The following is a 14,983-nucleotide window of genomic DNA, read 5'->3' as shown; positions in this document are numbered from 1 at the left end:
CTGCCAAGTATGGTGACCCATACTCGGAATTCGTGCTCTGCATTTAACCCATCCAACGTGCACACACACAGCAGTGAACACACACACACCATGAACACACACCCGGAGCAGTGGGCAGCCATTTACATTAGACATTCACTCCCCCCACCTACAATCCCTGCCGGTCCGAGACTCGAACCCGCAACCTTTGGATTACGAGTCCGATTCTCTAACCATTAGGCCACGACTTCCCACATCTAGATGCCTAAATGCATTGAGTTGCTGCCATGTGATTGGCTGATTAGCAATTTGTGTTACCAAGCAATTGAACAGGTGTACCTAATAAAGTGGCCGGTGAGTGTATATCTGCTGCGGGAAATGTCTGTTTTCACATGTGCTGACTCGCATGAGACTGGCAAAGTCAAGGCATCCCTCTTTTGTTCTTCTTTTTGTTCCCTCCATCTTCTTTCATAACGCAGTCGCTCGTTTTGTTTGCGTCTTATTATCATCAGCCGTTTTAGCAGCTGACCGTCAGCTGTTTGAACAGCTATTGTGGATTAGCGAGCTGATTGTCATCCAATTATTTACTATTAGCTTAGCATCCAGCACTTATGTTGCCCTTGATAAAAAGTCACAAATCAGTCCTCAGTGGATAATCAAGGTCAATCTTCGTTGGTTGGTTGATTTATTTATTTATTGTATCTGTTTAATTTTTTATTATATTATGCATTTAATGATATATTTTAGCTTATTTTATTATTTCATGTTATTTTTTTATTTTATTTTCTATTTATTTATGTAAGCTTATTTTATTTATTTTAGTGTTTGTATTTTTAGCTTATTTTATTATTTTGTTATTTTTTTATTTTCTTATCTATTTGTTTATGTAAGCTTATTTTATTTATTTTAGTGTTTGTATTTTATTGTATTCTTTTATTATTTTAGTATCTTTTTTGTTTATTTATATATAATATTTATTAATTTAGCTTGTTTATTTTATTTGTTATTTGAGCTTTTTATGTTCTTTATTTTTCTTTATTTTTATTTCATTTTTTAATTTTGTTTTAGGCATATATCTGAACATCATATCAAGCACACTTTCAAATTTGAAAGAGATTGCCTAAAAATGACAGATCAGTTAATCACATCTAGATTAAGTAGGGTGCTGACACGATTACCTTGCTTGTCCTTTGGTAGATTGACTTGTTTTGCTGTTGTTGCTGAACTGAGATCAGTTCTGAAATGTGAGAGGATGGATCTGTAGGTCAGCGGTCAGCAAATAATGGTGTTTTGATTTTACCCTGCTTTTAATGACCAGCTCCAATATCTTCTTACGTAACACTGGCCAAATCATGCGTGTGTGCATGTGTGTTGCGTCCTGTGTTTAAAACACAAAGTCTTCTATTGTTCAGATATCTGCAAAGCCTCTGTAATAAACAGGTCGGCAGAAAGGCTTAGACTGAGCTGAATCACGCTGCGGCTGGATTTACCCTGGACAACAAAGAGCAGGCAGGTGGCTTTCAGACTCTGGCCTCCATGCTTGTTTCACTTTCCTCCGGCCCTCATTGCTCCGGGTGTGTTTGTGCTGATCACCATGAAGTTACACCAACATGATTTTACACGCTTTTCACCACTCAGATTGTAGTGGGCTCGGTCAAGAGTTACGGCCAATAATGTCTTCATTCAACATGCTTTTAAGAAATATATTTACATTTTCTACATTGAAATGTATAGCATTTTTTTTATTATATATAGTCAAAGAATATATGAAGAGTTTATTTGCAAACTCGCTAATTAATTGAGTTAAGGAATTATATGTTAAATGTCAAAATATGTATGTAATATATATATATATATATATATATATATATATATATATATATATATATATATACACTACATTGCCAAAAGTATTGGGTCACCCCCTTCTAATGAACAGGTTTGACTACTTTAGTAATTTCTATGAGAACAAATCTTAATGTTTAAGCATATAATGATATTCTAGGGAATTGTGTGCTTCTAATTTTATTGCAACAGTTTGGACAGAACCCTTTTCTAGTCTAACATGACAGTGCCTCTGTGTATAAGGCAAGGTTCAAAAATAAATGATTGATTCAGACAGTGTGGAAGAACTTGACTGGTCTGCATAAAGCCAAGTACTAATCCCAGCTGAACACCTCTGGTGTGACTTTACATGCAGACCTTGAGCCAAAAACTCATCACCAAACACAGCTAGATCATGTCAGCCTGTGTAAACCCCTGGACGGCCTTGTTAAAATAGCAGCACGTAATACGTGTGTGTGTGTGTATGTTGGCAAGCTGTAGCTCGTCCATTAATTTGTTGTTTCCTGAGATCATATTCCCCAGGAATGCTTTATGAGATCAATTTAATGTAGTGACTACAAATTACAACCATTTTTATTACCCACGCCTGAAGGGGCACCAGATCTTTACACTTTTTTAAAGACTTTAGACTGTTCTGCAAGTGGCATACATCTGGATTCAAAAACATGATCTGGGTTTAATATTCAAGACGATCTCTATAGACAGCATGTGTATTAAAATAGAATCTTGATTTATTTAAATAAATAATAATAATAATAATAATAATAAACTCTTAAATATTTTAATAATGTTTTATTAAAATATTTTAAGTAATATATATATATTTTTTAAATAAGACATACAAATAAAAATATATATTTTAAAATATATAAATAATACATTTATTCAAACATTTATTATATAATTATTCAAATACTTTTATTAATAATAATTTCAAATGTATAATAAATGTATTTTAAAATGTATTAAAATAATAAATTTATTCATTATAATATTATTTAGATGTTTTGTTTATTAATAATAATAATAATAATAATCATTATTATTATTATTACTATTAACTTAAATATTTAAATAAGTGTATTGTTAAATGTTTTATTATTTAATTAATTGAGTAAAACCTTCATTCTATAATTTTTTTATAATTTAATTAAGTATATATTAATAAATATATTTATTAATTTATAATTAAAATATTTAAATACTAAATGTACTCATCATATTATTATTTAAATGTTTAGTTGTCCATATCACGTACACAATTTAAATAAATGAATTGATTTAGACATTTATTACATAATAATAATAATAATAATAAGATATTCAAATAATACATTTAATACACGTATTAATACATTTGTTATGGATGTATAAATGTATAATTGTTGTTGTTGCTGTTTTTATTTAAGGGGAGACACTGCAAGCAAAAATACTGTTTTTTTTTTTCAAGCACCTGTCAAATTTGAGATTTTGGACTTTTTGGCTTTAAAGTGTTTTTAAGATTAGTGGAAAGAAAACATCCAAAATACACTGTTAAGTGTTTCTTTTCTACCACTTTATCTTTTTGTGTCAATAGATTTCAATTACATTACATATTTTTAAAGGCCGTATTCTCAAAATGAGTTTTTTCTCCTACACTGAGCCATAAATCTCCACTTCAGGAGCACTTACACACACCAAACTTTACATTTTTATACCTGTCTATATCCTGAAGGATTTTACAGAGGGATTTATTCATGTAATTTGCTTGATTATATACAACATTTTAACTCCAAAAATTGTGAAAATTGTGTTTTCTGTTCGTTCTAAGCGTGTTTTCTGAATTATAGAGTGACAAAAATGAGATTTTGCTAAATTCCCTCTGTAAAAACTTTGACTCTCATATGTCAAAAAAAAAATTAAACAAAAATTCTGAAACTGACTTCCAATGTTTAGATTTTTATACTAGAAATGTATGCAAATTAGCGCATATTTCATTAAATAATGACTAATTTGCATATCTAAACCTACATTTTTAAAAAAAATTTTTTTTACCCTATTCACCTGCACTATCTCACCTTAATGGAAATAATAAGTTATTATTATTAATAATAATAATAATAATAATAATAAATTCCTTAAGAAGTGAAGTGACATTCAGCCAAGTATGGTGACCCATACTCGGAATTCGTGCTCTGCATTTAACCCATCCAACGTGCACACACACAGCCGTGATCACAGATAGAATTAAAAGTGGTCCAAGAGGCCGATGGACTCATTAACGTCATCATTTCATCATTGGTCACTTGTATTTGAGCTCTCAGATGAGTAATTTTGTCCCCAAAATGATTCAAGAAAAATAAAATAAAAAATAAAAGGCTCTAACACAATTTTTTACAGAAAAAAATCATGTGAAAAGTTAATTAATAATATGAGCTATACATTTTTACTTTTTAACCCTCCTGAATCTTGCCCCATAGATAAACATAGTAAGTATGTGTTACGCGTCAGTGGTTGTAGACATAAAAGGCGCTCGACGAAGGAATGAACAAAAGTAAAAATCTTTATTAGAAGGCATCAACGCACTTAGGACATTTAGTTAACTTAAGAACTGACAAAAGACAAAGGGAGAACTCAGGACTTATAAAGGGAACGATCAAACAAGGAAACAAGATAATTAATACAACACAGGTGATGATAATGATTGATTAACTAAACTGGGACAGGAAATACCAAATAAGGGCAAAACTGAACAGAAGCAGAAACCAAACCGTGACAGATATCGCCCCCCTCCCGGAAGGTGCGTCCCGCACCGTAACAGTAACATCGGGGAGGGAGGGCGGGCGCCCTGGAGGCTGGAGCTAGACCCGGACAGGGAGGAGACAAGGGAAGCCTACAGGGCGGACCAGAAGACTCGGGAGGCCATGGCGGATCTGGAGACTCTGGAGGCCATGGCGGATCTGGAGACTCGGGAGGCCATGGCGGACCAGAAGACTCGGGAGGCCATGGCGGATCTGGAGACACGGGAGACCATGGCGGGACTGGAGACTCGGGAGACCATGGCGGGACTGGAGACTCGGGAGACCATGGCGGGACTGGAGACTCGGGAGGCCATGGCAGGACTGGAGATTCGGGAGGCCATGGCGGATCTGGAGCCTTGGGAGGCCATGGCGGATCTGGAGCCTTGGGAGGCCATGGCAGGACTGGAGATTCGGGAGACCATGGCGGATCAGGAGACACGGGAGGCCATGGCGGATCAGGAGACACGGGAGGCCATGGCGGATCAGGAGACACGGGAGGCCATGGCGGATCAGGAGACACGGGAGGCCATGGCGGATCAGGAGACACGGGAGGCCATGGTGGATCAGGAGACACGAGAGGCCATGGCGGATCGGGGTCCTTGGGCGGCCTTGGCGGATCGGGGTCCTTGGGCGACCATGGCAGATGAGGGTCCTCGGGTGGCCATGGTGGATCTGGATCCTCGGGCGGCCATGGCGGGTCAGGGTCCTCGGGCGGCCTTGGCGGATCGGGGTGCTCCGTGGCCTTGGCTCTTGGCCTGGCCACACAGACTGAGACTATATGGCCCCCCCCCAAAATTTCTTTGGGAAAGCTCCCCTCTGGGGGCCACATTGGAGGAGAGGGTTCTTGAGGGCGCTCTGGAGGAACGGACTCTTGGGGGCGCTCTGGAGGAGCGGACTCCTGGGGGCGCTCTGGAGGGGCGGACTCCTGGGGGCGCTCTGGAGGAGCGGGCACTAGAGGGCGCTCTGGAGGAGCGGGCACTTGAGGGCGCTCTGGAGGAGCGGGCACTTGAGGGCGCTCTGGAGGAGCGGGCACTGGGGGGCGCACGGGAGGCGCGGAGCTGGATAGAACCAGCGGAGACGAAGGAGCGTTGGACGGGACCAGCGTAGATGCAGGAGGGCGCTCTTGCAGCGCGGACTCCTGAGGGCGCTCCTGCAGCGCAGACACTTGAGGGCGCTCTTGCAGCGCAGACACTTGAGGGCGCTCTTGCAGCGCAGACACTTGAGGGCGCACGGGAGGCGCGAAGCTGGATAGAACCAGCGGAGACGAAGGAGAGCTGGACGGGACCAGCGGAGACGCAGGAGGGCGCTCTTGCAGCGCGGACTCTTGAGGGCGCTCTTGCAGCGCGGACACTTGAGGGCGCTCTTGCAGCGCGGATTCACAGGGGCGCTCTTGTAGCGCGGACATTAGAGGGCGCACGGGAGGCGTGGGGCTGGACGGGACCAGCGGGAACTCAGGTGGGCTGGACGGGACCAGCGGGAACTCAGGTGGGCTGGACGGGACCAGCGGGAACTCAGGTGGGCTGGACGGGACCAGCGGGAACTCAGGACGGCTGGACGGGACCAGCGGGAACTCAGGACGGCTGGACGGGACCAGCGGGAACTCAGGACGGCTGGACGGGGCCAGCGGGAACTCAGGTGGGCACTTGCGAGGTGCCGGAATTGGTGGGCTCAGACGAGGAGCAGGCACAGGAAGGCACTGGCGAGGAGCTGGCACTGGCGGGCGCCGGCGGGGAGCAGGTACTGGATGGCACTGGCGAGGAGCAGGCACTGGATGGCACTGGCGAGGAGCAGGCACTGGATGGCACTGGCGAGGAGCAGGCACTGGATGGCACTGGCGAGGATCAGGCACTGGAGGGAATGTCATGCCCTCAAACTCAATTAAAATCCCCACTGGTACCTGAACTTTTTCCCTCGGCGGCTCGGGGTGATCCGTCATAGGCGGCGGAATCCTTCTCGTCGCGGACGGCGCAACGTTCATCGCCCCTTGCGGCGGAATCCTCCTCGCCGCGGGCGGAACATTCATCGCCGTGTACGGCGGGATCCTCTTCGTCGCCGACGGCGCAACGTTCATCGCCCCTTGCGGCGGAATCCTCCTCGCCGCGGGCGGAACATTCCTCGCCGTCTCAGGCGGAGCGAATTTCACTTGGGCGGTGGGCAAGGGCGTGCGGCGAATGGCGACCCGTTCTCCCCAAAACGGGTGGCCTGGGTAAGCCGCGACAGGTAGCCCGACATCCCACGCAGCACGGGCAGGGGCGAGCCGCGAACGGCGGCGTGAACCCCCGCTAACGACGGGCACAAGCTCCAGCATCCTGAGCGTTGATCTCGTCTTTGTATGTGGTCAGTTCTTCTGTTACGCGTCAGTGGTTGTAGACATAAAAGGCGCTCGACGAAGGAATGAACAAAAGTAAAAATCTTTATTAGAAGGCATCAACGCACTTAGGACATTTAGTTAACTTAAGAACTGACAAAAGACAAAGGGAGAACTCAGGACTTATAAAGGGAACGATCAAACAAGGAAACAAGATAATTAATACAACACAGGTGATGATAATGATTGATTAACTAAACTGGGACAGGAAATACCAAATAAGGGCAAAACTGAACAGAAGCAGAAACCAAACCGTGACAGTATGTAAATGCATTAGTGTATGTTTTTGCATAGGGAGAACCCAGAACTCGTTTTAAGGAAAGTGTTGCCTCCGAGATTCATGTGAGCCATGTGATGGAAACAGGATTTGTGATATTTTCTGCGTGGGTCAAACATCCTTTGGCTCCACCAGTCATCAGTTTGGCACTAATTGTAAAGCTTTGTGATCATGAAATGGGAACTGCAGCTGTAGGGGAAATTCTTGCATACTAAGAGCCGAAGAATTCACAGATTTTGTGTTGACTGACTTATGTGCGAATCGTGCACGATGCTCCGGACACTTTCCACGGAATGTTTCTTTAATCGTCCGTCGTAATGGCCAAAAATCATCCGCGTTTTGTTGGCATGGGAACGAATGGGGTGCGGAGTTGACAGGAAACACATGGCATGTTAGGTGAAAGGCTGGGAAAAGGAAAGAAACAAATGTCACAATATCTCTGTGAAATGTTGTGTAAGTGTAATACACACATCACGTGTCGCGTCGGTGCTCAGAAATGTTTTGAAGAACTTTCTTAGAAGACACAGCGAATTCTTCTGCCCCAATGGGACTATTGGCTTTCCTGAAGCGGTGAAACCGTACCATAGGTGAAGTCAGAGAAACACCATTAAAAATAGTGCTCCATCTTCAACTTTGTCCTCTTCCCACCCCCCCAGTCACTCCGAAAAATATACAGCTGCAGGGTTTCTCACAACAGCGCTGGGTGTGTGACCTTTGACCCCTTGCAACCTTGACCTCTCGATCTGATCTTTGAAGAAGCCGCTTTAACCAGAACAACCTGGCAACTGTATATTGATACCCTAGCAACCACCCAGGACACACTAGTAGCCACCTAACAACACACAACAACTAGCTAGAAATGCCCTATCAACTGCCTAGCAATGTCATAGCAACCACACAGTACACTCTAGACTTTGAGTGTAACCACAGAGTAGAAATACCTTAGTAATCACCCAAAATACCCTAGCAACCACTCAAAACACCCTAGCGATTGCCAACAAATCATTCTTGAGGACGTATCTTTAAGATTTTGTGACTGAACACCCTACCAACAACCTAACAACTCATAGAAGCACCCTAGCAACCACGTAACAACACACAGAAACACCCTGGCAACCACCAATAAATGAACAATCACTCTCGAAGATGTGTATTTAAATGATGGTGATCATTCAGAGTGATCACAACTTCTTGTTTTTTACTTTTTTAACCTCAGTTTGGCCTGCCACACTTCCGACCGACCGCCGTGAAAGAAGCGATAAACGGAGGGTTTTATGGCTGGATGCATGAAGTGTAGCTTAATACTTTTTTGGGTTAATTTTCTCAAAACATTCATAAATATATCGCAAGATGCAGATCACTCCTAACTGAATGTATCTATTAATCCATCTATGAAGATGTTCTTCAGAGGTGTAAATCCCTGACACATCAAAGCACTTCCCTCACAATAGTCCTTTGCTCTGGGAGGCGCAGGCCGCTGGACCTGCTGCACTAGGGGTTTAGGGGCCACTGAGAGCAGCAGACCTGAACAGACCAGGCAGCACATGTGATTAATGCTGAGCTGAAATTAGGGCAAATGGGGGGTAGCAGCCCACCCAGTTCAGCTCATGGTGTTTGGGGTAAGTCTGTTCACAGCTGGGAAATTCCCATAGGAAGAGACAAAAGAACACGGGATATGGGGTTAATCTGAATTTAGCATGATATGATTTATTTGACATAATACAAATCAGATCTACTTCTATAATAAACTATAAATAAAGATATGGTTTATATTCAACCTCTATATTTATTATTATTAACCAATACTAATTATAAAATAATAATATTAATAATAATTACATATTAATTATATGTGCAATTTTATATATATATATATATATATATATATATATATATATATATATATATATATATATATATATATATATATATACACACAGTATATATATATATATATATATATATATATACACATACACATGCATACATATTTATATTTCATATATTTCACCTCTATATTTAATAATTATTACGATATTGCTAAATTATTTGTATTTATATTTATTACTTGTAGTTATTTATTAATATAAATTTATTCAATAATGATATTACTAATAATTAATTTATGTGTGTGTATTACTTATAATCATTATATTACTAATTATATTTATTTATATTTAACCTCTACGTTTAAAAATTAAGATTATTAAAATATAAATCGATCTGATCTTTTTATAAAACCCTGAGACAATATCCAACTATTTTTTTATTGTGTGTAGAGATTTATTTATGTTTAAAAGTTATTACTTCATTATTATCACAGTGTTTGAACTGATGCCAGTCTGTTTCCAGCTTATTAGGGCAGTGCGATTAATCGAAATTCAGTTTCGATTTCGGCCTCCAACGATTATGAAAATACAGTACTCGATTATTGCGATTATTGCGCCCAGTTCCGCCCCCTTTCCAGCGGTGTGCTTTCGTTCTTCCATAAAAGCCCAATTTCACGTGCAAATCAGTAAAATCACGTAATGAGACTTATGCAAATTGGAACGTGCTTGATTTATTTAAGTTGATTAGATTTATTTATGTTTTTAAAAGCGTGAAAGAGAAGATGTATGCGCTCAGAGACGGTCAAATACTCACAAAAATATGTCAAAATGCGGCACATAGTGATTATTCATGTAAAGTGATAAATGAATGTAAAGAGTTGAGAATGAAAATAAGTGCGCAAAGGTAAATAAGATCTGTGCGGCTCTTAAAGTGACAGCGGGCTATATTCCTGCTCTTAAAGTGACAGCGGGCTATATTACTGCTCTTAAAGTGACAGCGGGCTATATTCCTGCTCTTAAAGTGACAGCGGGCTATATTCCTGCTCTTAAAGTGACAGCGGGCTATATTCCTGCTCTTAAAGTGACAGCGGGCTATATTCCTGCTCTTAACGTGACAGCGGGCTATATTCCTGCTCTTAACGTGACAGCGGGCTATATTCCTGCTCTTAACGTGACAGCGGGCTATAGTCCTGCTCTTAACGTGACAACGGGCTATAGTCCTGCTCTTAAAGTGACAGCGGGCTATATTACTGCTCTTAACGTGACAGCGGGCTATATTCCTGCTCTTAAAGAGACAGCGGGCTATATTCCTGCTCTTAAAGTGACAGCGGGCTATATTCCTGCTCTTAACGTGACAGCGGGCTATATTCCTGCTCTTAAAGTGACAGCGGGCTATATTCCTGCTGCCGACTGTGTGCTTTATGTTAATAATCAAACAACAAAAGACAAACTCAAAATCACTCACTGCTCTTGACTAAAGGACTTTTGTAGCTTTAATAAGAAACAAAGGAAGTTGAATTCTTATAGTGAAGACCTATGCTGTTTTATTTTACATTAGGTTATTACATTTTTCTAGTAGGCTGTTAACTGAATAATTTAGACTTGCATTAAAAAACGTAAAGCAATATTCCTTTGCTAACTAATATTAGTTAATTAAGGTATTGAGAATTGTGACATTTCACTGGTCTCTAAAATGTAGATGTCATAGCAACCTTATTTACAGAAAATATATATTTGATATATATCACAATCTTTAAATAAATCTTTTATATAAAGTTTTGCTCATATGGCCCACTAATAATCGTTTTAAATAATCATGATTACTATATTGACCAAAATAATCGTGATTATGATTTTTTGTCATAATCGAGCAGCCCTGCATCTTATTGTTTTGGAATGTCTTGGAGAGCTTGGGATGCTGTGGAATAATAAGAGGCTAATGAGACTGAGGGAAAGGGGGAGGGCATTGAAACTGGTGGGCTGAACTGCAGAGAGGGGAGAATTGGCTCTCCGGTCTCTCTCCAGTCAGAGAAAAATTACCCCTACAGCCCTCCACACGAGACTCCAGCGATGCGATAAATACTGCACCTTTGATATCTGGCCATATTGCATCAATATTGCAGGATTAAATGGTCAAGACGTTTGGAGTGGAATTTAAAGGTAAGAGAAACTCTTCTTGTCCACCTTTAACTTTCTAAATGTCAAGCGACAGCGATCTTAACCGTCAGTAAGTCTTAAGTTTTACAATTAAAGTTCGTAATATCGCGAATGGCTTTTAAATATTAGCGTAACAGACCAGTTTAATCGTGAATACGACTTTTTCGTTGCGATTGTGGCATCTCTTGTCATGTACAAATTTAACAGTGTTGAAATTAGTATTCGCAAAAGGATATCGAGCATTCAAATAACAAATAGCCTATTTAAAAATCTGACAAGTAGGCTATTAGCGCGATTCTTTATCGCTCTTATTTCCATGTGTAGGCTAGATCTGTTTTCTGGTTTATAAAAAGTTTTTATTTTATTTTTTTTAAATACAAAAAGTAAATAAGTAGCCTACCATAATCTTTTACATTAGTACCATAATTAGTTTAGATGTTTTATTTTTCCAGTAGGCTATTTAGAATGGTATACTACGATATAGCAGTTTAATCGTCTTTTTTGTTTATTTATTTATTTATTTTATCTTGGTTGTGCCATCTCTTGGCATGTCGTCTGAATTTGACATTGATAAGTTCCGTATTAAGAAAAAGACTCCGAAATTCCAGTAGCGAATATTGGACATTCGAATTCTTTATATTTTAGCGGGATTGTTTGAAATTATTTATCGAATGTTTTCTGTGTTCTGTTTGGTCTGGAACTTCTTAACCAAACGTTTTCATGTGCTTCGCTTTGGATTAATAAATTACTCATTCTTTTTTAGATTTTAGTTTTCTAATTGTTTTGTCACTTTTAAGTTTTCAATGAAGCTGTGTTTATATGTTTAATATAATGACATAAAATGAATAATATGGTTTTATACCAATATGCCGTTCTAGTTGTTTAATTTACCGTTATTTATTTCTTTTAGTGTTTTCATGATGCAGTTGTTGGACTTGTGGACCATATTCATCCTCTCTAAGGATTTTTACCTGACTTGAGAAAACCTTACTTACATGACATCATACTAAGAGGAGAACTGGATACCCTGCTTCCCAAGTCCACCAGCACCCCTCTGTGGCCTGTGGTGGGTTGCACGTTGGATTTAAAACTACCAAGCCAGTGCGAACCATGGATGACCTAATCGCCAGACACTACAACTTCACTGGGAAATTTCGCAAGGTTGACAAGGACCCGGGACTCAGAGCAGACTCTGTCGTCTTCATCATCGTGTGCTGCTTCATCATCCTGGAAAATGTTCTGGTTCTCCTCACCATTTGGAGGACCAAGAAGTTTCACAAGCCCATGTACTACTTCATCGGGAACTTGGCCTTGTCAGACTTGCTGGCCGGGGTGGTGTACACTGCAAATATCTTGCTGTCGGGAGCAAATACGTATAAGTTGACCCCAATGCAGTGGTTCTTCAGGGAAGGGAGTATGTTTGTGGCTCTGGCCGCTTCGGTGTTCAGTCTCTTGGCCATTGCTATCGAGCGACACCTGACCATGCTGAAGATGAAGCTCCACAACAATGGCAAGACCTGCCGGGTCTTTATGCTCATCAGCACTGTGTGGTTCATCGCTGCCATCTTGGGCGGTTTACCAATTATGGGTTGGAACTGCATCGAGAGCATGAACAACTGCTCCACAGTTTTGCCCCTCTACCACAAGACCTACATCCTCTTCTGCACCACCGTATTCAGCGTCATCCTCATGGCCATCGTCATCCTGTACGCCCGCATCTACGCCCTGGTCCGCACGCGGAGCCGCAAGCTGGTCTTCCGCAAGGTTGCCAACGGCCGCTGCAGCAACAAGAGTTCAGAGAAGTCCATGGCCCTCCTGAAGACCGTCATCATTGTGTTGAGCTGCTTCATCGCGTGTTGGGCGCCGCTCTTCATCCTGCTTCTGCTCGACGTGGCCTGCCAGATCCGCACTTGCCCGATCCTCTACAAGGCTGAGTGGTTCCTAGCTCTGGCTGTGCTCAACTCCGCCATGAACCCTCTGATCTACACCCTGACCAGTAATGAGATGCGCCGGGCCTTTATCAAGATGCTTAACTGCAGCGTCTGCGACCAAGTGGCGGGCAAGTTCTCCAGGCCCATCATGGGCGCTGAGTTCAGCAGGAGCAAGTCGGACAACTCCTCCCACCCCAATAAGGACGAGCCCGAATACTCGCCCAGGGAAACCATAGTGTCTTCTGGGAATATCACCTCTTCTTCTTAAAGTGACTTTTTGTGTACACTTACGTCTCGAGTGTGTGTGCAAGTGAGTGTGTTTGTTTGGTGTCCTCGATGTTTGTGATCCGTAGCGGAAGGCTGGGAGAAACTAGGATTTGTTGGAAGTCTTGGCTTGCGCCTACATTAAAGACTTCGTCTTCTGCAATTCCTGACAGATCGCCGAACTTTTCTGCAACTTAGGGAAGCACTTAACCAACCATTATTCTTTTTTTTTTTTTTTTTATCCCTGTCAAATGGAAACTTATAGAACAAGCACTTTTCGGGGAATTGCTCCTTGAGAACCAACATAGGCATTACTGACTCTGTCTAAAATGGATTGATGTGAAACATACTAGCTTGTTATGGTTGTTTGTACTACATTTTTGGAATTAAATTGAAGAAATGCAGTCGAAAGGTACTTGTATTTCTTTGAGTTAACACTATTTGGTATTAGGATGTTATTTTGCCCCTGATCCAGAATGTATTTTGTAAATGTATTTGTTTTCCTTCATCTTTCAACAAATAAACTGTTGTTGTAGAAGAGTGTGCATGTACATTAGCTGCCAATATTAATTTATATTGAAACAGTTCCAATAAATTTGAAACTTGGAGGGATGTTGTAACACAACTAAGTGTTGTGTTAATTAATTGTAAATATATTTTATTATTTTACTTTGATAGTACGCCGTGTATCATAGCTCGTGCACATTGATCTATCCTGCAGGGGTAGTTTTGTCTTTGCTGGGTTGCATGGCTCAATGGGATGGAAAGATCTGGAGAATTTAAGATTAATGTATATGTGAATTTTCTGTTGGCATGTCACGATACAACAGAATGTACAGGCTTGTATTTATCCATCTGTTCCTCATATATACAATCAAATCATGAGCCAGTTTTATCCCTGTTCAGTGTTGCACAATGTAACAAGTCCATGTGTTTTTGTTCTGTTAGCTGTTAATAAATATGGTTGAAGAAAAAGCAATCAAGAGTTGTGATTTGTTTTCATTTAAAATTACATTTAAATGTTTTGCTTAGTATTTAGAATTGGTTCCAAAAGCTTGGAGACCATATACACAATTCAATATGGTCTCCAGCTTTTGGAACCAATTCTAAAATCTGCAATGCAGAATCAAAGTTCAAATTTAATTTAAAAAACTTTATGGACAAAAAGTTCAAATGGTTTTTTTTCTTAAGTTCTGCTGTTATTAGAGAAAAGTGAGACATACTGAAAATCATCTTAATTTTTCATGTTAATTATTTCAGTAATTAATTATTAAACTCATTGTTATGGTGATGATATGATTTGCCATTCAAAATTATGTATCCGTAATTAATTTGTACATTAAGAAATAAGCGAAGCATTTTCACAAGTGGTCTCAAACTTTGAACTCCAGTGTAGCTGTAAATAGAATTGTATAAATAATATGACTATATATATGCAATTAAATGATAAATTCCTGAAGAGCACAAAAGACAATAAAATGCAATATAAATGTAATTCTGATTTCTTCACAGTAGCAAACAATTCTCATATATGAGCAAATAGCGCCACCTAT

The 14,983-nt window shown here is 40.4% G+C and overlaps 1 protein-coding gene across 1 annotated transcript; it reads left to right on the top strand.

Moving 5' to 3' along the window:
• The first annotated feature begins 11,105 nt into the window (after positions 1-11,105).
• LOC306867575 (sphingosine 1-phosphate receptor 1-like) lies at positions 11,106-14,397 on the top strand. The gene is made up of 2 exons (XM_079413323.1): positions 11,106-11,238; positions 12,146-14,397. The coding sequence occupies exon 2, from the start codon at positions 12,346-12,348 to the stop codon at positions 13,432-13,434; it is 1,089 nt and encodes a 362-aa protein (XP_079269449.1). The 5' UTR covers positions 11,106-11,238; positions 12,146-12,345; the 3' UTR covers positions 13,435-14,397.
• Positions 14,398-14,983: the final 586 nt, after the last annotated feature.

Source organism: Barbus barbus (genome assembly GCF_936440315.1).
Source record: "Barbus barbus genome assembly, chromosome: 49".
Lineage (NCBI taxonomy): Eukaryota > Metazoa > Chordata > Actinopteri > Cypriniformes > Cyprinidae > Barbus > Barbus barbus.
Note: the sequence above shows the minus strand (reverse complement) of the source record. Positions and strands in the feature narration are given on the sequence as shown.